We start from the raw sequence: 26,585 nt of genomic DNA on the forward strand, positions 1-26,585 counted from the left end.
AACGTATTACCTTTCTAATTGTTACAGTTATCCAAGTATCAGCGAAGTGATCAAATGATCCTGATCTGATTTTAATGAGCCATCCGCAGCTCCACAGTGCATGCAGGTCCTTGTGTACTTCAACTTGCACGGCTTCAGCTTTGAACTCTCAACTTTGTCTATTGAGCAATTTAAAAACAATCACAGCTGTAACAAAGTTCTGTATAAACAGACTGAACATAAATATAGTGGAAAGCCTTTATTGTCAATGTATGGTGCAAACAAAATTGCAGTTATGAAAACATAAAACACAAACAATAATAAAATAAGCAATCAATGTTGTCAACCAATAGTGAAATTGTCTCGGCGAAAGTTAACTTCTCCTTTGTAGTACCAGGTCACTGTTAAACATGTTCAAATAAAAATCCAAGTTGAATCACTAAACAGGTGGCACACTGGAATGTTGCAGAAACGCTCGCTCCAGTGCACGACACACACTTGGCGCTTCTCGTAACATCATTAGGGGTTTTCTCCTGTGTGTATTCTCATGTGTTTAACCATATGTGACTTTTTAGTGAACCCTTTACCACAAGCTGAGCAACTAAACGTTTTTTCTCCTACGTGTATTCTCATGTGTCGAGTCATCTTTGACTTTTCAATGAATGCTTTACTACAAACTGAGCAACTAAAGGGTTTCTCTCCTGTGTGTATTCTCATGTGTTTTACCATGTTGTCTTTGAGTGTAAAGCCTTTCCTACAAACTGAGCAACTAAAGGGTTTTTCACCAGTGTGTATTCTCATGTGTCTAATCATATCCGATTTGTTAATTAACTCTTTACCACAAAGTAAACAACAAAAAAGTTTTTTTCCTGTGTGTTTTCTCATGTGTATTTCCAGATGTTGCTTTCTAGAGAATGCTGTACCACATGTTGTACAACCAAATGGTTTTTCTACTGTGTGTTTTCTAATGTTTGTTTCTAGATATTGCTTTCTCGGGACTGTTGTACCACATGTTGTGCAACTAAAGGGTTTTTCTCCCGAGTGTGTTCGCATGTGTTTAATCATATTTCCCCTTTCAATGAATGGTTTACTACAAACCGAGCAACTAAAGGGTTTTTCTCCTGTGTGTATTTTCATGTGTCTATCCATATGTGACTTTTTAATGAATGCTTTACCACAAACTGAGCAACTAAAGGGGTTTTCTCCTGTGTGTATTCTCATGTGTCTACCCATATCTGACTTTTTAAAGAAGTCTTTACCACAAACTGAGCAACGAAAGGGTTTTTCTCCTGTGTGTATTCTCATGTGTCCAATGAAATGTTGTTTAGAGAAACTATCACCACAAACTGAACAGGTAACACGTTCTCTATGCATTCGTGAAGTTTCCTTGTTGTCAAGACTTGTCTCCTTTTCAGAGCATTTCAAGTGTTTGTCTTCACCTTCACAGTTTTTGTCGCTCCTCAAAGGTTCTTCCATGTCGTCGCTGTCTGACAGTGGAGCTAAGAGGTTGTCCGGTGGTGATCCTCCAAAGTGGTCTCCACTTGGACTCTCATGATGAAGCTGCGACGACTCAGGTGGTTCGTCTTCACTCTTCACAGAGACTCGAGTTAGTGGCAACTTGCTGACGTTAGCCTCCTCCGCTTCCTCTTTAACATGGAGGTGCTGTGGACCTTCTTGCTCCAGACTGGAGCACCCCCACTGCGACTGACGAGGAAGTTCTTCCGGATGACAAATCGGCTGCTGGACGTCTGCAGGACACGAGCAACACAAACAGTTTAGAACACCCCGGTCAAATATGATATGGTGCGATGTGTGGTATAAAGCCACAGACCGATCAAAGTAGTGTTTCCCAAACTAAAAGAAAATACTGATGGCCAGCATTAGCACAGAAATGATTTGTATGTTGAAATGGGTGTGGGTTTTTATTAAACTTATTAATGTTACGTTTACAAAATGACGCCATAGAACCTGGTACCTGTCACGTGATCCTCTGGAGCAAGTGTATATCAAAATCAAGTTGTACCAAAAGAGATCATATTATGTCACATTAACATATATAGGCGTTCTGATTTTGTGGTTGTTTTGACAGTAAATTAACTTTTAGCCTGTCGACATGTTTTGGTCTCACTCTTTTGGTAAAACAGAAACCTTTAATGTCAAGTTTTGCACGCCCTTATTCGAGAAATCAAAATGTTGTAAATATTAAGTGGAAGTTTAGTGAGCAGACCTTGGACGCGTAAGACAATTTGAGTGTTGCAAACAGCTTCCAGTTGTCGTCGTTGTCGCTCGGTCTCCGCTTTCACTCGACAAAGTTGCTCCTCGTACGACGCGATCGTTCCTTCAAACAGTCCGAATATTTCGTCGGCCGCCGCAATTAGTCGCTCCCTCACCAAGTCTTTCAACATTTTGATGTTGTTGACAGTTCGACGACCACAAGAACAACACTTGAACCTCGCACTTGCCCACTTGAGCTGCTACGCTAACTTGAACTTCCGCAGTTGTCTTCTTCTTTGAGTGACGACTGGGGTCATTACAGTTAATTACCGCCACCTACCGCCATGGAGTGCAAGTCAGCGTATGGGACGCCATACTCGTAAGCAAAGCAAAAACTGTGAAAACAAACAAACAAACAAACATTCTCTTTATCATTCCAGTTTCTCTCAAAAAGTGAAACTAGGCTTTATTTCTTCAGTCTTCCGCACGTTTTTTTAAGGATTAACACAGCAATTGGAATTTGGAAAACATGGCGCAGGTTGCTGTGAATGTGGAGTGGAAGAGGACAGGGTGGAATATGTCATTTGTTCTTATGCACAGGTTTAAATAAGCACAAAACAACCAAGGCTGTAACAAAGTACTGTACTAACAGATTGACCATAAATATAGAAAACCTTTATTGTCATGGAAACATAAACCAGAATAATAGAAACATAAAAGAATAATAATGCCAAGCACGGCAGGATCAGTGTTGTCACACTATGGTGAAATTGTCTTGGCCAAAGTTCAGTTCTCATTTCCTTTGTAGTACCGGGTTACTGTTAAACGTGTTCAAATGAAAAGCCGAGTTGAATCAGGTGGGATAGGCGCCAGCACACCTGCGATCCCAGAAGCAGAAGCAGTACGGAAAATGAATGGATGGTTTAGCAATTTAAGGGTTTTTTCCTGTGTTTGTTCTCATGTGTGTAATCATCTTCACCTTTTCAATGAATGCTTTACTGCAAACTGAGCAACCAAAGGGTTTTTCTCCTGTGTATATTCTTGTGTGTTTAACCATATTTGACTTTTCCATGAATGTTTTACCGCAAACTGTACAAACAAAGTGTTTTTTCTCCTGTGTGTATCTGCATGTGTCCCCCCTTAGAAAAGCGAGTGAGCATGAGAGAGGGGAAGGGCTTTGGCGTGTCCGCGTGAGCTGCTCGTCCACGTATGAGATTCATAAAAGATTCAACCCGTAAAAGTTGCTCAAGTTGCACCACAATCAGAGGCGTCATCCCCGAGCAGGGAAAGAAGGCACAACTGATTTTGTCCCCTGCTACCCCTTACTCAAACACACGAACAAAAGAAAACAGTTTTACTTAAACCACAGCAATGCTCTGCTAAGGCGTTACAAACACTTGTTCAATGTTCAATGTGCCCCCCGCCCCTCCTTTTAACTTTCAGCATCTGCCCCTACAGAGGTCTCTTCACGCCCATGCCAAGGAAAATGTCTTATATTATTAAACTTGTGCCAAAAGTCACCATATTATAAACAAGTTACACAAACATGGGTTCTGTTTGTGTTTTTGTTTTGACAGAAAATTATTTCTTGGACAGGCAAAGTATTTAAATAAAAGAAATATAACTGATGAGCACTTAACATGGTCTACATGTTTTGATCGTACTCTTTTTGGTAAAGGGACACCTTTAATGTCAGGTTTTACACACGCACCCTTATTTGATTAAAAACAACCGCTGATTTCTTCTTCTCTTTGTTGATTGGCGGATGGCGTGAAGCGTTTAACCCACGTGCCTACGTGGCGGCCACGTTGGTGGGGGCAACGTTGCCATCAAAGGCAATGCATGCAGCGTTGGGAAGGTTACTTTGGAAATGTAACTGGATACAAGTTACACTGTTGAAAATGTAATAGTAATGTATCTATTTCAATTACTTTTTAAAATTAATACAATTAAATTTGATTACATTTTGAGTATTTTCTTATGAATTACTGCATCAAGATGTTTCTTCTAAAAATAAGTGGATGAAAACTATCGATCATTATTTTGGAATTAACCACATATTTGTACTTCCATCCATCCATTTTCTGAGCTGCTTCTCCTCACTAGGGTCGGGGGCGTGCTGGAGCCTATCCCAGCTGTCATCGGGCAGGAGGCGGGGTACACCCTGAACTGGTTGCCAGCCAATCACAGGGCACATAGAAACAAACAACCATTCGCACTCACAGTCATGCCTACGGGCAATTTAGAGTCTCCAATTAATGCATGTTTTTGGGATGTGGGAGGAAACCGGAGTGTCCGGAGAAAACCCACGCAGGCACGGGGAGAACATGCAAACTCCACACAGGCGGGGCCGGGGATTGAACCCGGGTCCTCAGAACTGTGAGGCTAACGCTCTAACCAGTCGTCCACCGTGCCGCATATTTGTACTTTATACAAATAATAAACTGATAACAAAACATGAAATGTAAATACATAATTTCAAAAAATGTGTTTGTTGCACTATACTGTACGTGTACAGCATGTGGAAAACATGATACCGTGTTGACCTAATGACAAATTTGGACAATTTCGATAATATCGCTTCATTTTACGACCCAGATAAGTGAATGTTTCATAAAAAGTCCAAAATTAGAAAGATGAAACGTGTGTTCAAGTGTAACTATGAGTTCAATCTTATCAAAACCACAGGCAAACTAATAGATTGCACCACAAGGTGGCGCTTTGAGGTCATATTTGGAAAAATATGTCATGTTTGCGACTAGAGCAGAATGGCTCATGACCAGAGAGAGCCAATCACAAGCGTTAGCTTTAAGAGGACGTGAATTGTGAAGTGTAACCATTTAATGTTGGAAAAAAAAATTTCAACTCTGTAAATAAAATAGTTGTACCAATCTATGAAACGTTACATTGATGATACATTTTTACACATACAACAAAATTCATCATCATGTTTTATCAATTTCGTTTCTTGTTTCAGTTTGATTGACAGGGGCATTAATTTATTTCCACATCATCTTTATTTTGATTTAGTAAAGCAGATGAAGTTTTCAGAATTGTACCAGGATCGACATATAATCATGTGTCCATCCATGGTGTTGCAGGGTCTACTGTAAAATATTTTATTGTCCCTTTGTTGTGTGTTCGCATGTGTGCAACTACCGGTAAACAGTTTAGATGAGAAAAACGTCACCACAAACTGAGCAACTAAAGTGTTTCTCCTGTGTGCGTTCTCATATGTGATTCCAGATGTGATCGTCGCCGGAATGTTTTATTACACAACGAGCAAACAAAAAGTTTTTCTCCTGTGTGTATTCTCATGTGTTTCATCATATTTCCCCTTTCAATGAATGTTTTACTGCAAACTGAGCAACTAAAGGGTTTTTCTCCTGTATGTATTCTTATGTGTTTAACCATATCAGACTTTCCGCCAAATGTTTTACTGCAAAATGAACAACTAAAAGGTTTTTCTCCCGTGTGTATTCTCATGTGTCTCACCAAAGTTGACTTTTTAGTAAACCTATTATTACAAATTGAGCAACTAATGGGTTTTTCTCCTGTGTGTATTTTCATGTGTTTAACCATATGGGACTTTTCGCTGAATGCTTTACAACAAACTGAACAACTAAATGGTTTTTCTCCTGTGTGTATTCTCATGTGTCTAACCAAAGTTGACTTTTTAGTAAACCGATTGCTACAAACTGAGCAATGAAAGGGTTTCTCTCCTGTGTGTATTCTCATGTGTCTAATCAAATGTTGTTTGGTAAACCTATCACCACAAACTAAGCAGGTAACAAATTTTTTACACTTTTGTAAAGCTTCCTTTGTGCCTTCGACAAAACATTTAACGCGTTTGTCGTCACCTCGGCAGTCTGCGTCACTTAACGTTTGTTCCATGTCGTTACTGTCTGACAGTGGTGCTAAGAGGTTGTCTGGTGGTGGTCTTCTACAGTGGTCTCCACTAGGACTGTGACGGTAAAGCTGTGACATCTTGGGGGGGTCGTCTTCGTCATCTTCGCTCTTCACAGAGAGACCAGTCGCTGGCAACTTGCTGACGTCAGCCTCCTCTTCTTCTTCTTCTTTGACATGGGGGAGCTGCGGATCCTCTTGCTTCAGATTGGAGCACTGCCACTGATGAGGAAGTTCTTCCGGACGACAAATTGGCTGCTGGACGTCTGCAGCACACGAGCAACAATGACAAACACAGTTTAGAACACGCAGGTCACAGCTGAACGAGTATAAAATAAATGGTATCAAGCATAGATAGATAAATGGCTATTGCATATCCACCTCACAGTTCCGAGGTTGTGACTTAAAATTCTGTCTCTGGTCTTCCTGAGTTGAATTTATATATTTCCTCCCACATTCCAAAATCATGCATGCTAGGTTAATTGAAAACTGCAAATTGTCCATAGCTGTGAACGGGAATGGTTGTTTGTTTACATGTGTGCTATAACTGGCTGGTCATGGGTTGTCAAGAAGGCAGTGTTTTTGATTACAATGAACCTGCAGCAAAAGTGATCATATTATATCATATTTAAAATAGAGGTGTTGCCATAGTGACGTTGTTTTGACAGTAAATTAACTTTTCTGGACAGGATAAGCGCCTAAATAAACGAAATCGAACTGGCTAGCTCCTAACATACGTTTTGATCATATTCTTTTCGTAAAACGGACTTGAATTATACATTTTGCACGCCTTTATTGGATAAATAAAATGTAAATATTAAGTCTCAGTTTCTTGAACAGACCTTGGACGCGCAACACAATTTGAGTGTTGCAAACGGCTTCCAGTTGTCGTCGTCGCTCGGTCTCCTCTCTCGCGCGACGAAGTTGCTCCTCGTACGACGCTATCGTTTTTTCAAACAGTCGGAATATTTCGTCGGCGGCCGCGATTAGTCGCTCCCTCACCAAGTCTTTCAACATTTTGATGTTATAGAGTGTAGACAGTTTAACGACCCCAACAACTAACACTTCAATCTCGCACGTTGCCCAATAGAAGTGTGAGCTGCTATGCTAACTCTCGCAGTTTGCTTTTTTTTTCTTCTTTTATAGCTTGTCGGGTGGCGTCAAGCGTTCAAAGCTCTTTACCGCCCCCTGCCGTGATGGGGTGTGTCTCAGTTTTGAACTACAGTCCGCACTCGGGAGGAAAACCACAACGAAAAATAACAATATTTTTCTTACAAAACGCGAAACAAGGCTTTAAAATGTATGTCTTCAATTTTCAACATGTTTTTCTTTTTTAAGTAACTGGAATTTGGTAAACATGACTCAGGTTTGTGTGAATGTGGACTGCAAGGAGAGCGTTTGGTCGTGTACACATGCGGAGACACAAATAAAAGCCCCGAAGGAAACAATACTAGAATAAGTAAATCGTAATAAATCGATTAAAAGCAAAATGTACCACATTCAAATTCATTTAAAGTAATATACGCATGGAATAAACAGACATGAGGAACTATGGAAAATCACATACATAAAAACACATGAAATTCTAAAAATAGGTGTAAGAAAAAAAGCACATGAAATAAAAAAAATGGCACAACTAAAAAAAAAAAAAAACCTCAAACCCAAGCTCTTATTGACGTGTCACATTTTAGCCAAAAGGGGGCGACGATATTAAATATCCCGCTGCTCCTCCCAGGGGAAACATTATGTTGTGAGTGGGCCTTTCTTACACTTTATACATGAGTTACTGATGTTTAAAAAAAGGATTGGGGATGGAAATTTTCAAAAGATGACCTCGTTGAGGTTTTGGACTTTGTAGGACAAATTTTGGATTTACAGTAGTTGGAATCAAAGCAGAAACTAAATTTGAAGTTAACATCAAGTCAAGCTTTAGTTAACTGCATATTGGTGCTTACATTTTACACAGTGGTGGTCATTTGCTGTTCATTGCCACTCCCAGTTGAAGTTTACTGTAAAACTAACCATAAAATAGAATTATCCATCAGAATATTGCATTTAACAAAATCATGTAAATTAGTTTTACGCTCGTCCTTTAGCTTAATGCTAACACAAGATGCAAAATGCCATTGATAGGCTTATGAAAACAGCATCAATATCACAGTAATTATGAACTTTTAAGCAACATATTATATTGGAACACAACCAATAAAAACGCATGCAGACAGCGCATACAACAATACTCAGAGACATACAGTATTTTCTGCATATTGCAGCTTAGTTGGAATAGTCTTTGGGGTTTCATCAAATCTGTGGGATGTCTATGTATACATTATTATATTATACTGGCCCCCTGGTGGCCAAAGCGTGTACCCCAGAAGCAGCAGCACAGCGCCCATTGCATGATCAGGATGCACAAACTGTACTGTTTACATTCTATTTGCATATATTATTAGTGTTTTTATAAATTACAAAATTATAGTGCTATTTTTCTCATTAAAAACACTGGAAGAGAATAATGGCACTTGGATTAATTTTAATTGAGAAAGTTGTGATGCAGGTGTTTTGATTTAAAAGCATGGAGACGGCCAGAATTTAATGCATAAGTCAAGGCACCACTGTATTGTCTTTACTGGGAACATATTTAAATTTCACACGTCTTCCTTAAAGGTGAAATAAAAAGCAAGCAGGAGTCAAGCATTTAGAAAATGTTTTATTATATCGAGGGACAGGCTGTCAAAATGGCTTGCATGAAAAGACTGTCAAACAGCAGGTTAAAGTGTGAGTACGTAGAAAACAAAGCAGCTTTTGTTGGCTCTGCAGGAGAGTTTAAGCAGAAATATATACATACTACACAACAAAGGTCCGAAAAATTTTCAAAATAATGTAAGACACGTTCTTTGAAGTCGAGAAGGGCGGGAAAAAAAGCAGTACTGTTAATTCATGACATTGATAAACACTCACTGTTGCCATGTCTTCATGATGTTTTTGTACAAGAGAACTCAGCATGGCATCATCGGATGGATTTTTAAATTAATACCAAAAAGAAAAAGGCAAAAAGCGAATACATTTCCAATTTGTTGCACTTTTCGAAAGTATACAGTTAATTCAGGTTTCAGCAAGCAGGGACCTGCATGCATTAAGTTGGGAAGCAGCAGTGGGGAAGCTTTGACATTAGATGACATTTATGGAAAAATATAATGCAAATTTTTTTTGAATTGCGTGGTGGGCCGCATCAAAACGTTCTCGCGTATGGCCCACGTGCCGCAGGTTCCCCACCCCTGCCCGAAAGGCTGCTCAAACAGTTGCAGAACATCGGTGAGATATGTACAGTGACTCTCTAGCTCCCCCTGTCACATTAATCCTCCCTCACTGGCTGTTGGAAACTGAATTTTAAAGGGAACATAGTATGGAAAAATTGACTTTTTAAAAAGATGGTATACAAATAGTCCCTATTTCTCAAAATGCGTCTGTGTGAGAGTCATTCTGAATTTTACAGCATTGCGACGTCACAAATGTGCCAGTGGTGGCGGCTGTGTGCAAGCGCCATTCATTTGCAGTCCGGATGCAGAGATTAGCCTCCCCCCCAAATTTGCGATTTCAAGCTGGGCCTTCAATCTTAATAGTTTGCATATTTTGACCTAATAATATCAGACACCTTTTCTTAAGACACATGGAAAGTGTTTTAAATTGTGAAAAAGCAAGCTGCATAATATGTCCCCTTTAAAATGAGGCAACTTCTTCGCATTGGGGGTTCTGCACGCATGATAAAAATTGTATAATATATGCAGTTTCTATCCAGCAAAATCCCCTTTTTCAAATAGATAAAACACGCTGTAACACGAGTCACAGACTTCCGAGGAAAATTCAGAATACAATCAAATCGATCTTTTTTGAGTGGCACGATGTTCAAAACTGCCCATGAAAAATACTTCAGACCGTAAATGTAATATAGTTGATATCTCATATAGTTTGTCTCCCGATTGAAAATGTTTCTGCTTAATAAAATATTCAATTTGTCAGCGATTTCATTAGAATTCTCTTTTTGTCAACCTACTTAAATTAGTTACAAAATATTAGTCATTTTTTCCTCTCTCTGGTTACATTACATATGCAGAAATACAATAAATCCCATAATTTAGTGATTTTTAAAGGGAGATTCCACAGTTTACTTGCTTGGCTTCTACGGATCCATTTTTATTGCTAAAAAAAATTAAATAACTGGTGAGATAATAAGTTAGTCAGCAAATAGATAAATACTTTTCTGATGGCCTTTTTCTGATAAGGTTTATAAAAAAAAAAACGCATGAAGACGATTGCACTTGACTGTTGCGAAAGAAATGAAAGCACAGTGCTTCTCGAATGGAAAATAAATAAAAATCCTTGCAGGAAATAACTTAAGTGACAAAAAGCAATAAAAAAACAAACAAAAAAAAGTACAGCTTTGTAATAGTTTGAGCCAAGAACCTATAATTTACCGGTTGAATACACACCCCACGCGACCAAAACGATGCCTTTGAGTACAGATAAAGTGCTGATCGAGCGCGATTTTTCCATTTTTTGTACCATGCGATCCTCTCGGGAGTCCACTAGCTTCAGGATTCCACAGAAAAAAAGGGACCCCACCCCCTCAAGGAAAGGGAAGGGTCCAACGAAGGCAAAAACCATCGCGGCAATGGCCTCCGAAAACCTAGAAAAAAATATTCCCTGAGGTGCACATTCAGCTGTGTTGTTACGGCTCGTTCCTGTTCCCATTCTTGGGTTTGGTTGAGAGTTCTCTCGGCGTGTTTTGGTGCCCGCGGGCCTTCGCGTTAGCTCCCAAACTCATTGAAGGCAAGTTTGGACTTCAGGCAAAGAAGAAGATCACAACTTCCTCCAAAAGTCCGACATGTACCACCAAGCGCTCTTCACAAAATCTTACATTACTCACTAAAAGTTTGGGATTTTGGACTTTCGGGTGCAATTTGAGGACGAACATAATTTTACAATCTCTGAAATTCTGAATCCGCAAGTCCAACTGTTCAATGTTTTTTTTCTCCAACAAAAAGCTGAATGGCAAAACTCATGACCCGAAAGCTGAAGATCCCCAACTTTTTGTGAGTGATGTATCTCTATAGTCAAACTTTCACAGACTCCATTACAGACAACTTCATGGCTTCCTCCAACATCTGATTGTCCGTAAAGGCGGCGGGCGGTTCCGGGACGGACTCGGAGAGACCGATGAGGGACTCCAGGAGGCAAGTGCCCGGGTCGCCGGACGCCGGCAGGCTCGGGTAGCTCGGCAACTGGAAGTGGAAAAAGTTGTCCATGTGCTCGTACTCCTTGAGCGAGTTGTAGAGCGAGCTGGGGCCCAGGCAGGGGAAGCCGTCGAAGAACTCCAGGTCCGACTCGGAGGAGAGGCTCAGCTCCATGTTGTAGCTCGCCGAGCGGTCGACGGTGGGCGAGGGCGTGTGCGGCACGCTGCCGCCGTGGAAGAGTCCGTTGCCCTGGTTGGCGTTCTCGTCCAAAAGTTCCGAGACGGCCCGATTGTCCAAGAGCGCCGCATCGATGTTGTCGTTCTCGTCCGCAAAGTCCACCATGCTGAAACTGCTGAACGTCTCCGTCGTCGCCGCCTGCCGGGAACAAGCGTCCTTCTCCGCGGTGTCCCCGTTCTCCGCGTCGTTGAAGCTGAGGATGCGGCTCAGGCCTTTCTCGTCCACGTCCAGCGGAGTCCGCCGGCCGCACGGGCTCCCGCCGCCCTCAGAGTCGTCGCTCTGGGCCGACGAGTCCGACATGTCGCTGCTGCAGCTGTTGTCGCCGGCGGACGCCAGCTCGGCGCTGAAGGGGAAGGAGTGCGCGGGGGGGACCATCGCCTTGGCCTCCGTCGCCTCCTCCTCGGTGCTCGACTGCTCCTCCAGCCGCTTCTCTAGCTCCAGCTTCATGATGGTGTGGATGTAGTGCGTCTGCACCCGGGTGGAGTTGAACTCTATGCGGCCTTCCGTGTTCCCGCAGCCGTCTTTCGTGCAGCCACACGGGAACGACGAATGGTCCATCTGCGAGAGGAAGAATCAATTACTTGTTGAACGGAAGCCTGGAGCCACATTATTTATCCCAAAAAAACTGTAGTGACACGACTTGTCCAACAGAAGCTTGCCATTACATTACTTGTCAAACAAAACCCTGCATTCAGAGTACATAATCCTACAGTTATATTATCAAACACAATCCTGAAAATTGTCCAACTAAAGCATGAAACTACATGAAACCAACAGAAGCTTTCCACTGCATTACAGAAACCTTCTGTTCCATTCCATGTCCAATGAGAAAAACCTGCATTTAGACTACAGAAGCCTGCCACTCCATTACTTCCCCGAGAGAGGAGAGGACCGCCCTTACGTTACTCGTTCAACAGAAGCCCAAATTTTGAATGCACTGAATGCCGACCTGACACTTGATGCCAGCCAGGCTGCAGCCGCAGGTTTCGGGCTCGCAGAATCCCTGACAGTCGCATCCGCAACGCTCCCTGGAGATCCTCAGCTCGTGCAGCTGTCTCTTCTCCTCCTTGTCCACCTTCTTGACGCCAGCGGCCTTGAGCAGAGCGTAGCGCCGCTTGGACGGGTACGGCTGGAGGAAGGAGCCCTCCTCCAGGTCGGCGCCGCTAACGTCGACGTCCCGCTCAGGAATGTCGTCCACGGTCAGCCGCTCGGCCTCTTCGCTGTCCTGGGTTCCGTTTTTGGTCAGCTGTAGACACCACCGCCGGTCAATGGGGAAACCCGAATCCCCGATCCCAATCCGGTTCCACTTTTTTTACTCACTTTTAATTTGAGAGTCTCCAGCTTCTCTTCCCGTAGCCGGTTGAGGAATTTCTCCCGGCGTAGGAGACGCTGCTCGGCGGCGAACTCGGCCAGCGTGTACGTGCGGCGCACGCTGTGCCGAGGCGTCATGCCCAGGGTGCATCCCCCTCGGCTGGGCACGCTGGTGAAGCCCTGGCACCTCGGGAAGAAGAAGACTGTCACCTGGTCAAAGGTGACGTTGCTCCGGCGCGCCCGCTTGGACTTCTTGAGGATGGATGTCGCTGCGGAGGGAAGAAAGAAGAAGCTGACCTTTTCCATAATGGAAGTTCAACTGAAGCGGCGCAGTTCAGGCAAGTGATGAAACATAAATTTAGGATTCGTTGCTGTCGCACAAAAGTTGACATTCTTTGTTGACCAATCAAGTTAAAAATAATTGCAATACAAACTGACGATGTACAAGAGTAATAACTGTACAGCAAGAAAAAAAAGACTTCTTTTTTTTTAAGTTAGTATTTCTTCTTAATTTTTGTGTGAAAAAGTCCCCCAAAAAATTGGGACATAAACAATTGCGGAAAAAGTAAATGTGTAATTACAGTATACCGTTAAATCACAACTATTTAATGAACATCCAATGTTTTAAGAAATATTTCAATTTTATAACTTAATTGAAAATTTCAGAAAAAGACGTACTTATATATTATACTTTTTTTTTTTTTTGCTCTCATGATGCATTTCTTATGTTAAACACAGTGTGTCTAACTTCAGCCTTTTGGTACCTTCGACTGGTACCCTAGCAGCAGGATAACAAAAGGTACCCACACATTGCTTACACTGCTTCTGGGTGCCACTAGAGGGCGGTATATCCCTCCAGTAGAATTTCTGTCCTGCAGAACAGCCTAAGAAATAAGGACGCCCCTCTGATTCATTGCCCTTCTCTTTCACAGAGCCTTATCGTGCACCCAATTAAGACTGAAACATGAATTTGAGTGCATTTACATCCTGGTAAAAGGGACGACGCCGTGAAAAACGACCTGCTCGGTCGGCCTTGTTGCACACAATGAAAAGTCAACCTTTAGCGGTTCAATCTGGGGAATAAACGCTTGAGAGGCTTTAGAGGGAGGGCCGGGGGAGAAAGGGCAATCCCTGCAAGCTGACACGTTCCCACAAAACTGCCGTAACAGGCCAAAGCTCAAAAAGGTACATGTGCATGCAAGTGTGGAAGCATAACTATTGGACGCTTGCTTAGAAATTCCACATCCACCAACATGCAGCTTTTTTCCTCTACTCTTAAAGTGCCAAACGCCCACCCTCAACCTCCTTTGGCAACACCTCTATGGAAATACATAATGACTACAGTCCACATGTGCTGGCCATTAGCTTTCATGAGCAAACGTCCTGGTGTTTTCTCAGCAGCTGTCACCAAATTCCTGGAAACATCAGGAATGGACGCACTTGAGGTAAACTCCACCCATCTGTGGGCTCTGGGGCAGCCTTTCCTCAACTTTTTTAAACAAAAAAAGGACAAAGCCAAAAAGCCTCACGTTTTTGTTTTTTTTCAACTCATGCATATAAATCAAACCGATACATCATATCATAGTTTTATTACATAAGGCTCCATTTCAGTATCTTATGTTCTTCAACCTTATAAATGTTGTGGATCCTATATAGAATTTCTCCTTTTTTTTTTTTTAAACAAAATGTGTTTTTTTTTTAAACAAAATAGTTTTTTTTTTTTTTTTAAATAGAATGTTCTTATTTAACCTTTTTTTTTTTTGGTGGGAACCCCCCTACCCAACAAAAATTATAACAGCACATGATTAAATATTACAACTATTTATTGATGCGTGTATGATTTTTTTAATTACTTTGTGCTTTGTTTTTCAAACGTTTTCCATTATTCCACTTTCACATGTTTTTTGACTCACAATTTCTAATTCTGAACTTTGTCATTTGACCATTTTTGGGGGCGAAAATGTAAAAAACGTTTAATCAAGTGTCTCCTCACTTCATAATAAGCTCTGAAATGCACTTTGTAAGTACAGTTCTGTCTATTTCTAACTGTTATTCTATGCATTTAAGACGGTAGCTTGGTACAGCTTGGATCAAAGAAGGATGTGACCGTGTCTATGTGGGGGGAAAAAGTGGGTGCCGGGGTGGGAACGGTCGAGAAGCCCACATCCCTCGAGGGTAAACAATCGCCGCTCTAGTCTCACTAATGAGCACCTTCACATGGTCTAAACTTCCTTTACAATGACACACAAATCTGCCCCCCTCGTTTGTGTTTGCACGCCTTCTTTTCTCCATCCCGTGACCGCCGGGCCTCTTTCAGCACCTGTGCTGGGTGCGCGCCCAGCCCTTCGCACAACGGCCCGTGTGTTCTCCAGCGTTTTGGCAAGCGGCCACCGCTGCTCTTCCTGGAAGCCTCGTTTGTGCTCGTCGCCTATACCAGAAGTCGGCAACCTTTTTTTTTTCCGGTTTGACGCAAAGACATATTTTGACAGCCCCATGTAGAAACTAATAAAAAACTAATTATTAAAAATACAACTCACCATTCAGCTCAATGTAGTTGTAGTAATTAGTTTCTCTTCAATGAGACGGTCCCATCTTGGGGTAATGGCTGAACATGACACTCGAAGTGTGTTACTTATTTCCGGTCTACGCCATAATTTTGTTAAGGTTGCGATCATCATCAAAATATCACTTCATAAAAATAGGATGTTGGAAATGTAAGTGTGTTATTGAGTACTTTTTTAAGGCTTCATTGCCTCATTCGCAAACCTGTCACCAGATATTACGCAGAGCGGGCTCGGTTCATTGAACCCGTATTTGAAATGTGACTGGTGTTATCATCGATTTAATGCAGCGTTCTTGTTGTTGTAGGGCTCTTCTTATGGCTCATCATTTAGACTTTTTTCCCCTTTCAGAAGAAGCTCTCCAAAATACTTTTTTTTTTTAAATTTTTTTTTTTATTACTGGCCTATTCTGGCAAAGCACTACATGAAGCTCCTCTATGCACTTCAATATAGTTCCTTGGCACCGAGATGCCGCGAGATGGTGGAAAAGCAATACTTTTATACTTATTAGCAAATCGGTGAAACCAAAAGTGGCGGAGGACAACTATTCATGGGACCACTGTACTGTAAATCCCAATAAAAAAAAAAATATATATTTCTTAAAAAAAACAACACGATATGGTAGGGGTCCGAACAATGACGATAAAGCAGGGGAGCACTGTTCCCAAGTGGCTGCAGCTGATTTTCAAAATAAACCTTCTAGACTCTGACGAGGAATAAAATGTTTTTTGTTCAGCCTCTCTGTGCGACCTGGTACCAAATGGCCTGCAGCCAGGTACCGGGTTGTCCTCAAATGGCCTCTCGCATCCAGACAGACCAAAGCGAGGAGCCGCCGTATGAAGGGATTCAGCCCTTTGGCTTGCTTTAATGCATGAAATAAAAGCGGTATTTAAGTGTTTCATGGGCTGCCAGCGGATGAAATTCCTTCACCTCCCTCCCAATTTTGTGGGTTTTTATTATCAGAGCCATAAAGACATGAAATATTTTCCGTTAGCCAGCTTGACTCACTGTTGAAATGCGTTGCCGGGGAGCCGGGGTTGCTGGGGGTGGAATCCAGGGTGTCCGAGTAGCAGCTCTCGCCCTCCGAGTCCCAGGTGGAGCAAGCCGACGAGAGCGAGGAGGGCGAGGGCGACGAGTAGCACGGGTCCTCGCCCACCTCCTCGAACTTCCTCTTGAGAAGCCCGCTCATGGCGCTAGCGTGGCGAATCTGTGGGGAACAGAAGACAAAAAAACCAAAACATGTTAATATCGGCAAATAGAGCGTACTGGTATGCAGTATAAGCCACACCTACTAAATTAAAAACATGAACAAACAAAACAAAAAATAATTAACTTTGTTTCTGACATAAGTCACACGTAACACATAAATACAGTACTGCGATGCCCCTTTTAGTGTGCACGCTTCGCCTGACGGTGGCAGTAGTTGTAACTGTCTCCACAAATTGAGAGAATATATGCCTGTGAGTATTGATGGATGTTCTATTTGTATGTGTTACTGCCGTCTTTATGCTCAAGTCAGAGTTATTTGATGGTTTAAAATGACCACAGTAGCGATGCTAATTTCCTTTAGCCCATCTATGCCGTTTCCTATTGTATGTTAGCATTAAGCTAGTGGAGGACGTATGTTAGGCTGTAATTCGAATGAACATTTATGGTGACAGTTAAACAGCCTGAAGGTTGAACACTGCCTCTCATTTGGAGAACAAAACAGTAAGTAATGCAGTAACGGAGCGTGCCTTCTTATTCCGCAGTATGACAAACTAGTTCATTTTGCTGTTCTTAAGCTAAATGTTAATGTAATGTCGTAAAGACGAGGACCCGGGTAATAAAATTACACACGTTTTGCCACAGAACCATCAAATGAGCACAACTCAGACACGTTGCAGAGAGAGAGTGAAAAAAAAAAAAAAGGGCTTCGTACACGCAGAGCTTGTCGATACGAGCTGGCCGCCCCGTGCTTTGCCCATGTGAGCGCACGAGTAGGCCATCTCCTGCTGCCTCCAGCCAGTCAGCCACAGGAAGCAATCAATCAAGGCTGCATTAGCATAAGTCAACAATGGGCAAACCCCTTCATCCCTTCTTCGAAATCCCATCAAAACACATTGATTAGGAGGAATGCAACCCATCTTGGCCTTCCCTATCAACAGACTCGTTCCTCCTTGTGCCGCTTTTAAATGTGCGCTCATGTGACATGTTCACAGACAAAGACCTTCCTGCTGGAAGATGTTGCGTTACGCCAGCCCGCCGTGCGTGCTTTCAGCGCTCCCATGAGAGGGACTGCTGCCTCAGCGATAAAAACAATCAATCCATTGAGAGGCGCACATGCACATACACACTAGCAAAAAAAACAAACACACACACAAAAAAAAAAACACCACCACCACAGACAAAATGAGCCCTTGACTAGGGACTGCCATTTATTCTCAAACCATTCCCGCAAATAGCGCTGTTATGGTCGTCCATTTAAGCACACCTTGACTAATTTAGGCTAATTTAATGTGAATCAATGCAAATTGGATAGTTTGTATCTGAGTATTTAAGCGGAGTACACGGGCGCCAATAATCAGACCAGCAAAGGCCATTGTGTTTTATGTCTGTTCAATATTTGAAGCTGACTACGCACAATAATATAGTAATTTACCATTCCGATCAAAGTCTACAGCAGCCTGATTATTGGCGGTTTCTAAAAAAAATTATCCTGAGTGATTATCCTGTGGTGTGGAGTGTGTGAAGTGATTTTCACTGGCATGGAATATTAGAAAGAAGGTTGCTTATTAGTACTGGGTGTAAACGAAAGACTGAAACAGGATATGTTGACTTCAAAACGAGGTGAGGGGAGCGGTAAAGGAGATTTTTTATTTTTTTTTAACGACTTTGTCCATAAAACCATCGTTTGACGATGTCTTCATAGTGGGGGCTTAATCGCTTACAGCTGCCACGGTTTTAAAATGTTTTTTTTTTTTTTGGTTGAGGTGGGATACCTGCAATTTTGCTTATTGTTTAAAAACAGAGTGATTTTCTGGGGATAATTGCAGGGTAACATTTCCGCGGGACGTTAAATGTCGGTTCTCAAGCACGTCGGCCATTAAGACAAAGCGCGCGCCAAACGAGGCCTGTCGGAGGCTCGCGGATTCAGAGCGACCTTGGCATAAGCAGGCGGCTAAACGAGATTCTCCTCATGAGTTCCAAGAAGAGTGTGACCTGCATGCCGCCTGTGTCTTATCAGGGCGTGTTACGCAAGTGTCAGCGTTCCAGGTGGGTGGTTGGGGGGTAGGGCGCGATGGGGAGCATCCACCCATCCGTTTTCTATAGCATTTGTCCCCATAAACGAGCACTCATATTCACACCTATAGACAATTTAGTCTCTTCAATTAACCCAACATGTTTTTGGAAGGCATGAGGAAGCTTGAGAAAAACACACAAGCAAGGGAAGAACATGCCAACCTCACGCAGTAATGGCTGTAGCCGAGATTAAAATCTAGATCCTCAGAACTGTGAGGCAGATGTGCTAACCACGAGACCACAGTGCAGCCCAACGGGAAGCAATTGTGGGGAAGAAAAAAAAAAAAAAAAAAAAAAAAGGGGGCAGTCAAGCCTCTGACAAGGATAAAGTAGAGCGTCAAGGGCAGGAGGCTGACAACCCTTGCGGGGCTTATGCCGCTCACATGATGAATGAATCACCTTGCGACAAACAAAGGGGCTTAGCACGTGGAGACCACCTTGATACTAAAAGCCAACCACATGATGCAACTCGGTGCAGAATAAAGAGAATCAAAATAAAGTAGAAAAAAAAAAAGCAAAAAAAAAAACAAAACTGTGAGGCATCCTCAGGGAGCACATAGCGCCGGCTAAGCAAAGTCTTTTTAATTAAAAGCTGCAGTGAGCCAGAAGGGAGACAGGAGGAGCAGGAGGAGGAAGAGGAGGAGGAGAAGGAGGAGTGGTGGTGTCAGAAGTGGGTCATTGTCTCTTGACTACAGCCTACCTGACACATTGATTTGCTAATCCTGTTCAACAGGCAGAAACAATGGCGAGAGGTTAATCCTAGTTTGTGGTCAATGTGGAACTGGCAGGAGACAACAAGGCTGCAATGACTTATTTGGAGGGGGGGAATAATAATAATATTAATAATAATAATGAGAGCGTGGCAGGAAAGTAGGATTCAGTGGGGTCTCCTGAAGGAAATCAGTGCCCTGAGTGGCGGCACGGCACATTCGTGGCTCCCCGCTAAATTATGCATCACTGTCATTCCATCAGTGGCGGGATAAAAAGGGACGCACACTCGGGCAAGATAAATCTCAGAGCTAGGCAAGATTTGTCACTAAAAGGCACAACGTGGCGGAGCCAATCGAGAGGCACGCCATGTCAGTCCTACCCGGTTATCGGCATACTAGCGTGGCATTAGCGACACTGCTTGTAACAGCTGCTATTAGTCTGCCTTTTGTCAGTGTGGCTGTTCTTAATGAACAGAGCCTACATGTAATGGGCAAAGATTCAGACAGTAGAGTGGAAGGTGGAACGTCGTCTGAGAAGAATAGAAGAAGCCAGGAATGGGGTTTGCTCCTGTTAAGTTGTGTCGAAAGCAATCGTTAATTTTTATTTTCACATACAAACGTACCGATAATCGGGCCGAATTTGATCATTTTTTCCCCCCCCCAAAGTCAGCAAAAGCCTGATTATTGGATGTCTCCAAATGATTAATCCTGAGTGATTATCCTGTAGTGTGGGATGTGTTAAGTCATTTTCTCCAATCTGCTAGGAAAACGGTCGGGGTCGACAATCGTAAATGTTAAACCTATTAAATAATTAGTATCCTGTGGCCAACACAGAGTTGGACTGATTCACGGACTCCGTAATTGTGACGTGAAACCAAACGATAGTGTATCTGGTAACTACTGTTAACTTCCTAATTGGCTGACAGCTCGCCTCGCTTCTTGTACTTTTTCATGGAATTTCCGGTAGTCTGGATCCCGGTTGCAAAGTGCTGCCTCTCGCAGGTTAGTCCTGGTACTACAACAGACATCTGCTTTGGGGCAGGAGACTCGCAATCGTCAGCGGCGAGATTGTTCTGTGTATGGTGTTGAATGCAGCACCCGATAAGAGCAGTCAGATCACACGGGAATTTTGGTTCTTTTTTCATTAAAAAAAGAAAAATCCGTTAAGGATGTTCAAAATCGACGTGTGCATCCCACTTAAGGCAATGCTGGGACAGGAGAAGTCACTAAGGCCTCACCGTGGTATGGTGACAGAGGCAATCCATTGAAATCTTCACAAAAGGGAATGATGTAGTGTGCAGGGACAAGAGAGCGAAGTCAATCCCGCAGCCCGATTGATCCAACAGACCAACGAGACAGTTGACTTTGCCCCCTTTGTGCTGCCTTGTCCTGCCCTATTGCAGCTGATAACGATAAGGCGTGCGTGTGTGTAGAGAGGTGGGGGGGGAGTGGCACTAATCTTAGCCAGCCGAGAGCATTTACATGGCAGACTGACAACCCAAGCACAGCCTCAGTCTGTCTTACTGTCTAACTGAGTGAGTGAGTGAGTGAGTGCTCATAAAATGTGATAATGATGAGCCCGGGAGTGTGAGCATGTGTGTATAAACATGTCAAGGCAGGTTGGGACTCAAGGCCTCAGGGCACCGCACCTCTCACTTCGTCACCAGGAAAGTCGGGAGACAAATTCTTAGAAGTGATGGGAGGCCAAATTCCTCAGACTCATCTACCCAGAGATCCTGCATAATTGCCGCTTCACAGCCGTAACGGACCTGCTGGCATTCATCCTCCTTTTATACAGAACCAAGCAAAAAGTGGGCTATTACCTTAACCGGTGTAGCTACGTAGCGTCCTGACAGGAGTCTTGCTTTTAACACAGTGCCGGTGTTAAACTTCATAGCCCTGTTCTGAGCATTGCGGACATACACTATATAATGGATCTGATGCTACATACTTGTCAGACCGCAACAATTGCATTCAACACAATAGCACAGGAGGACACTCCCTTCCGCGCCTTTCCATAGTTGCCTCAAGTAGGGTATGACACTAACAATTTTTCAAAATCTCAGAGATTTTTTTTAAAGTTTTGGTTTCTGGCAAAAGCACTTCATTTCCCGCCAAAATCGCAGAGTTCCGTGGTTCGGCCTAACTCGGCGTTGACCACAGGCAAAGATTTGTGATCTTTAATATTGAACAGGTTTAACATTTATGATTGGCGGTCACGTTTTCAGAACCGACCGGGAAGGAAAACTCTCTCTTAACACAGCCTGCCCCACTGGACAATCTCTTAAAATAATCTTTTAGAAACATTAGACAATCGGACTTTGCTGCCTCCGGTTAGAAAAGATGAAAGAAGCTCAAATTAGCCCCGATTATCGATATGTGTGCACCCTGATTTAGGGTGCATTGGGACTGACATAATTTAGTAGTGCGCCGCCTGCCGGAACAAAGCGGGGAGAGCGCTCCTGTTTTGCTCTGGTGTTGTTCCCACCGGAGCCTGCCAGAGAAACATTCTGTTCCCCTGCCTCGACCCGTGGCACCGCTTTCCAAAAAGGAGAGGTAGTGGGAAAAGGGAGGGAGCATCGCACAAAGCAAATAAATAATGTCATGTCTCCAAAGCCGCAGGAATTCCATCTCCGGCAGCGCCGCTCTAGCTGTAAAGAAGCTCAATCGAACCCAGATGTGTACTTTTTTTTTTTTTTTCCCTTCCCCTTCTTCCCGGGCTCAGAAAGCACACTTGGACACACCTGACTGGGGAATTAGCATGCACGTGGAGCTCACATGCTACCTTTAAGCTGCACAAGTCGGGAGATAGCTGAAATCTCGGGATGGGATTGAGTGTGCGGATGACGGAAAGACGAGGAAGAGGTGGGTTCACGTGTTGCTCAGCTCTTTTGTTAACCGACTCAAACTCCAAAATGCTCAACATTTGAAAAAGTCAAGACTTTTTGACCACTTGTAAAATTTCTATGAGAAAAATCCCAAATTTAAATCGAGAACTTTTACAAAAGCCCCTGAATTAACACATTTTCACCCAATTCTAACCATTCTAACATCATCCCCTCAAATCCTACTTTTTGAAGAATTCCATGAAAAATTTCCCAAATTATTGGAGAAATTTAACAAATTCACCATTAAACTGATTCATATAATTTCCAAGCCAAATGAATGAAGATTTGAAAGTTTGCAATTTCTCAACCAATTGAAATCGTTCGAACTTTGAAGAACTAAAAGAACAAGACATTGAAGAACTCCACATTTTACATGAGACAATTCCCAAATTAAAAGAGAAATTTAACAAAGTCACCAATCATTCTAACCCAAATTAACGGAGAATAAAAAAAGTAATCACGTAGAATTCACAATTTCTCAACCATTTCATAATCAGTTGAGTTGAATTCTAACTCAAATTAATGGAGATTTTTTTTTGACAAATTCCATATTTTTCCAGAATTCCCAAATTACGAGAAATTTAACAAATTCACCATTTCTTGAAACAGTTTTGAAACCATTGTAACTTTAACACCCCCCCCCCGCAAAAATCATACTCAAATTCTCAAGTTTAGAAGATATTTAAAAAAAATCATTTTTCAAAACAATTCAAATCATTATAAAGTAAATTAACAGACAGTTTTAGTCATTCATTGATTCATCTTCTGTTCATCTTTTTAAATCACCTAAAATTCACAATTTCTCAAATCACATCAAGGAGATGGTGGTGGTCCCGGTGGGTTCAGAGGTTGAGCTCAAGAGCCCAAACGGGACAAAACAGATGGGAGCTCGCTACTGCTGTGTGTTGTGGAAGGAGTGGGGGACCGGGGGGGGGGTTCTTTTCAGCCAGCCCCATTCCCTCCCCTCCTGTGTCCCGTGCACAAAAGAGGGGGGCATCCTGCGTGACAGAACTGAAGCGAGGCAACCTTGCTTGAACCCAACGCTGCTACTGCAAACACTCCGGAAGTGTGTGCTCATCTACATAGATCGCTGTGTGTACACACAACCAGAAATAATTGATCGTTTGTCTGGAATTCATTACAGTATTCAGGTCTTGAAGGAAAACAGGGCAGTAGTGGAACCTGCAGAGGCGCTGTTGAGTCAGTCTCAACTAGTTTGCAGTCGAAAGCAAGGTCCGCATATACCGATAACAGGATCGAATGCGCGCATTTCCAACTCCTTTTGATCAAAGTGACCAAAGATCTGATTGCCAGATGTCTCAGTGTTTATCTAGCGTGATTAATCAGCCCTCTTCTAATCAAAGTAAGCAAAGGCCCGAAGATGAAATGATTAACTGAACAATTATGTGGTGTGGGATATGTTAAGAGTGACTCTGCTCGGAAAACGGTCAGGGCCAACAATCGTAAATGTTAAAACTGTTCGATATTTACGAGACAATTGTGGTGTGTGGGGTCTTTCACATTTCAAAAAAAATCAGTTAAGATGTTCAAAATTGGTAAGTGTGTAGCCTGCTTAAACAAGTCCAATATCACATCAGAGGTGACAAGCTGAGCCACTTCCATGCAGATGTCACATTCTACGAAATACGCTGAGCTTAGCAAATGAATCAATTTTAAATCACCTACAATTCACACCATTCTAACTTTAAGAAATTCCCAATCATCCTTTCAAGATTTTAGGAATTTTCCAAGTGAAAATAATTTAAACTAATTCAACATTTCTCAAACGTATTAGTCATTAATACATAACATTTTAAAACCTGTAAAAAAAAATAAAAAATACAAATAAAATCCATAAGTGAGTGACTCATGGACCTCTTTTGGAAGTTCCATGGGGACCACCAGTGGTGTGTGGACCACATTTTGAAAAACCCCATCCAAAGCGCATCAATACTGTGTGTCACAATGCAACAAATTCCCCAAATTATACCATACCAGCTACTTGCTGAGCATTCCTTGGGGGGGGGAAGAAAAAGAAAAAAAATTGCAAAGTAGAGTTGTGTGTGTGTGGAGAGCAAAGGCACAAGAAATGGAAGCTGTGTCAGTAAACAAAGGATCATTCTCCTCCCGTGTGTGTGTGTATGTGTGTGTGTGTGCATATGTGTGTGTCATTCCAGAAAGCATGATTTCCAAAAATGATCCGGGTGAGGTCGCGCGAGAGACGCTTTTCAAAAGTGCTCTCCATTAAGGGAGCACACACAATGAGGCGACAAACTACGCCAGAATCCACGTTTAAAAGAAGCATTAAAAACTAAAATTTAAGAAAGCGCGTGGGCTTCACCTTCAATAAAACGGGTTGGAATCGTGAATATAAACACGCGTGAATAAAGCCGAATAGTGCATGGTGTGGGAACAATGAAAAGGAAGAAAGGAAAGTGGGCTCTTTTTAAATGGCAGGAATCACGCGGGGACGTGGGTCGTGTGCAGGTGACTGCTGGCGTGACAGCCGCTGTGTCAGCTTTAATGCCTTGCGCAAAGGCACAAATAACAACACGCAACTTATGATGATGATGATGATGATGATGACGATTATCTGGCCGATGCAATTTCATTGATTGATTGGTGGACTTCCCCGAATTGGGTTCACCTGTAACACCGGAAAAACTCGCCGCATGTCTTCTATTCACTTTTACACACGACAATAAAAAATAAAAAATAAAAATACACGCGTGACACATTTACGCACGTTAAATGACACGACAATGGACCAGTGCTACTCACCAGCAAGTGTGCAACTGTCCGATCAGCATGAGTGGCAAATAATGGGATTAATCCGGAAAAAAAAATAAAAATAAAAATGGGTGAGAAACCACAGAGCGGAACGTGCTTGGTTCACTCTCCGATCCCCCCCACGGACACGAAGCTCTCACGCGTGGCCCCGGCTTTTGTCTGCCTCCGTCCGGCTCGAACGCGTCCTCTTGTCTGGAGCACACTGGCGACTAGCTCTGGCTTTTTTCTCTCTCTCTCTCTCGCTCTCTCTCTCTCTCTCTCTCTCTCTCTCTCTCTCTCTCTCTCTCTCTCTCTCTTTCTCTCTCGGTCTCGTCAGTGGAAAACTCCCTCCCGGCGTGTGGCTGTGACGCAGGCCGTGACACACAGCAGAGGAGGCGGCCCACGCTGCTTCCTGCCTCCACCTCTTCCTCCTCCTGCGTGACTGTATTACGCGCAGCAGCTTGCAAGGGGAAAAGAGGAGATTGACATCATTGGGTGCGCTCGAAAACCAGAATAAGGGGGGAGGAGTGGTCATAGTGCAAACCTAAGTCACGATTTTATTTAAGACACCTGAAAATCTAAGGTGTTTTTTCATATAGGGGCAGCAGCACAGTGGAAATAGTGGCTAGTACAACTGCCTCGCAGTTCTGAGGTTCTGGTTCTGAATCTTAAAAAAAAAAAAAAAAAAAAAGAAGACATTGTTCTTATATGATTGCAACTCACAAATTCACTTGATAAAATATCAAATTTCTTTAAAATTTCGAGTTGAATCTTGTAACAGGATGACTTGTTGAAAAAATAGTTGTACAATTGCAACTTTTAATAATTTTACTTGGATCAAAACAAAAGATCTCTCCCTTTAAGTGTTACAATTTGTTTTCCTTGACAAATATGACTTTTTATTTAAAGAAATGACTTCTCATGATTACATCTGCTCAACGTCAGTATAAAGTTATTAAAAGGTTCGACTCTAATCTACTACATATCTATCTAATCTTCTATAAACGATTGTAGTATGATTACACACTTATTTCTTGAAAAATATGACATTATTATTGTTTGATTTTTTCTCAAAAAAGTAAGACTATTGTACTATTTATGTATAATTAAAACTGGACAACTGTTGCACGATTAAACTTTTTTTAGTTTTTTTTTTTTTTTTTACTATTTTTTCCCTCAAAAACTACAACTTGCACCTTGACAAGTTTAAAAAAAATTTTTTTTTTAAATCTGTCTATTGTATGACTGTTTTTTGTAAGCTTCCAACTTTTTTTTTTCTCAAAATATATTTGGCACCATTTCTCTTGCAAAAATCGGACTTTGTTGTATGATTACAACTTTCTTCTCGAAGAAGTATGACTTTCACTGGGTTATGTGTAGACGTTCTTCTGGTATGGACTCGATTTCATGCAGTTATGCTGGTAAGTGATGACTTTCGTCACTTGTGAAGAGTGACGTAAGCGGTGTTGCAATAGCGTGTGATTCAACTTGTTT

At 42.4% G+C, this 26,585-nt stretch overlaps 3 protein-coding genes across 3 annotated transcripts; all 3 read right to left on the reverse strand.

The window, feature by feature from the left end:
* Positions 1-223: 223 nt before the first annotated feature.
* On the reverse strand, positions 224-2,506 carry LOC133470519 (zinc finger protein OZF-like). The gene is made up of 2 exons (XM_061758983.1): positions 2,207-2,506; positions 224-1,727 (listed from the first exon to the last, which is right to left on the reverse strand). The coding sequence occupies exons 1-2, from the start codon at positions 2,382-2,384 to the stop codon at positions 499-501; spliced, it is 1,407 nt and encodes a 468-aa protein (XP_061614967.1). The 5' UTR covers positions 2,385-2,506; the 3' UTR covers positions 224-498.
* Positions 2,507-4,717: 2,211 nt separating this feature from the next.
* LOC133470523 (gastrula zinc finger protein XlCGF8.2DB-like) lies at positions 4,718-7,249 on the reverse strand. The gene is made up of 2 exons (XM_061758989.1): positions 6,942-7,249; positions 4,718-6,365 (listed from the first exon to the last, which is right to left on the reverse strand). Exons 1-2 carry the CDS (start codon positions 7,114-7,116, stop codon positions 5,398-5,400), a joined length of 1,143 nt encoding a protein of 380 aa, XP_061614973.1. The 5' UTR covers positions 7,117-7,249; the 3' UTR covers positions 4,718-5,397.
* Positions 7,250-8,789: 1,540 nt separating this feature from the next.
* Positions 8,790-25,324, reverse strand: csrnp1b (cysteine-serine-rich nuclear protein 1b). Its single transcript, XM_061758982.1, has 5 exons — positions 25,104-25,324; positions 16,451-16,649; positions 12,891-13,150; positions 12,520-12,816; positions 8,790-12,128 (listed from the first exon to the last, which is right to left on the reverse strand). The coding sequence occupies exons 2-5, from the start codon at positions 16,629-16,631 to the stop codon at positions 11,214-11,216; spliced, it is 1,653 nt and encodes a 550-aa protein (XP_061614966.1). The 5' UTR covers positions 16,632-16,649; positions 25,104-25,324; the 3' UTR covers positions 8,790-11,213.
* Positions 25,325-26,585: the final 1,261 nt, after the last annotated feature.

This window comes from Phyllopteryx taeniolatus, chromosome 20 (assembly GCF_024500385.1).
Source record: "Phyllopteryx taeniolatus isolate TA_2022b chromosome 20, UOR_Ptae_1.2, whole genome shotgun sequence".
Lineage (NCBI taxonomy): Eukaryota > Metazoa > Chordata > Actinopteri > Syngnathiformes > Syngnathidae > Phyllopteryx > Phyllopteryx taeniolatus.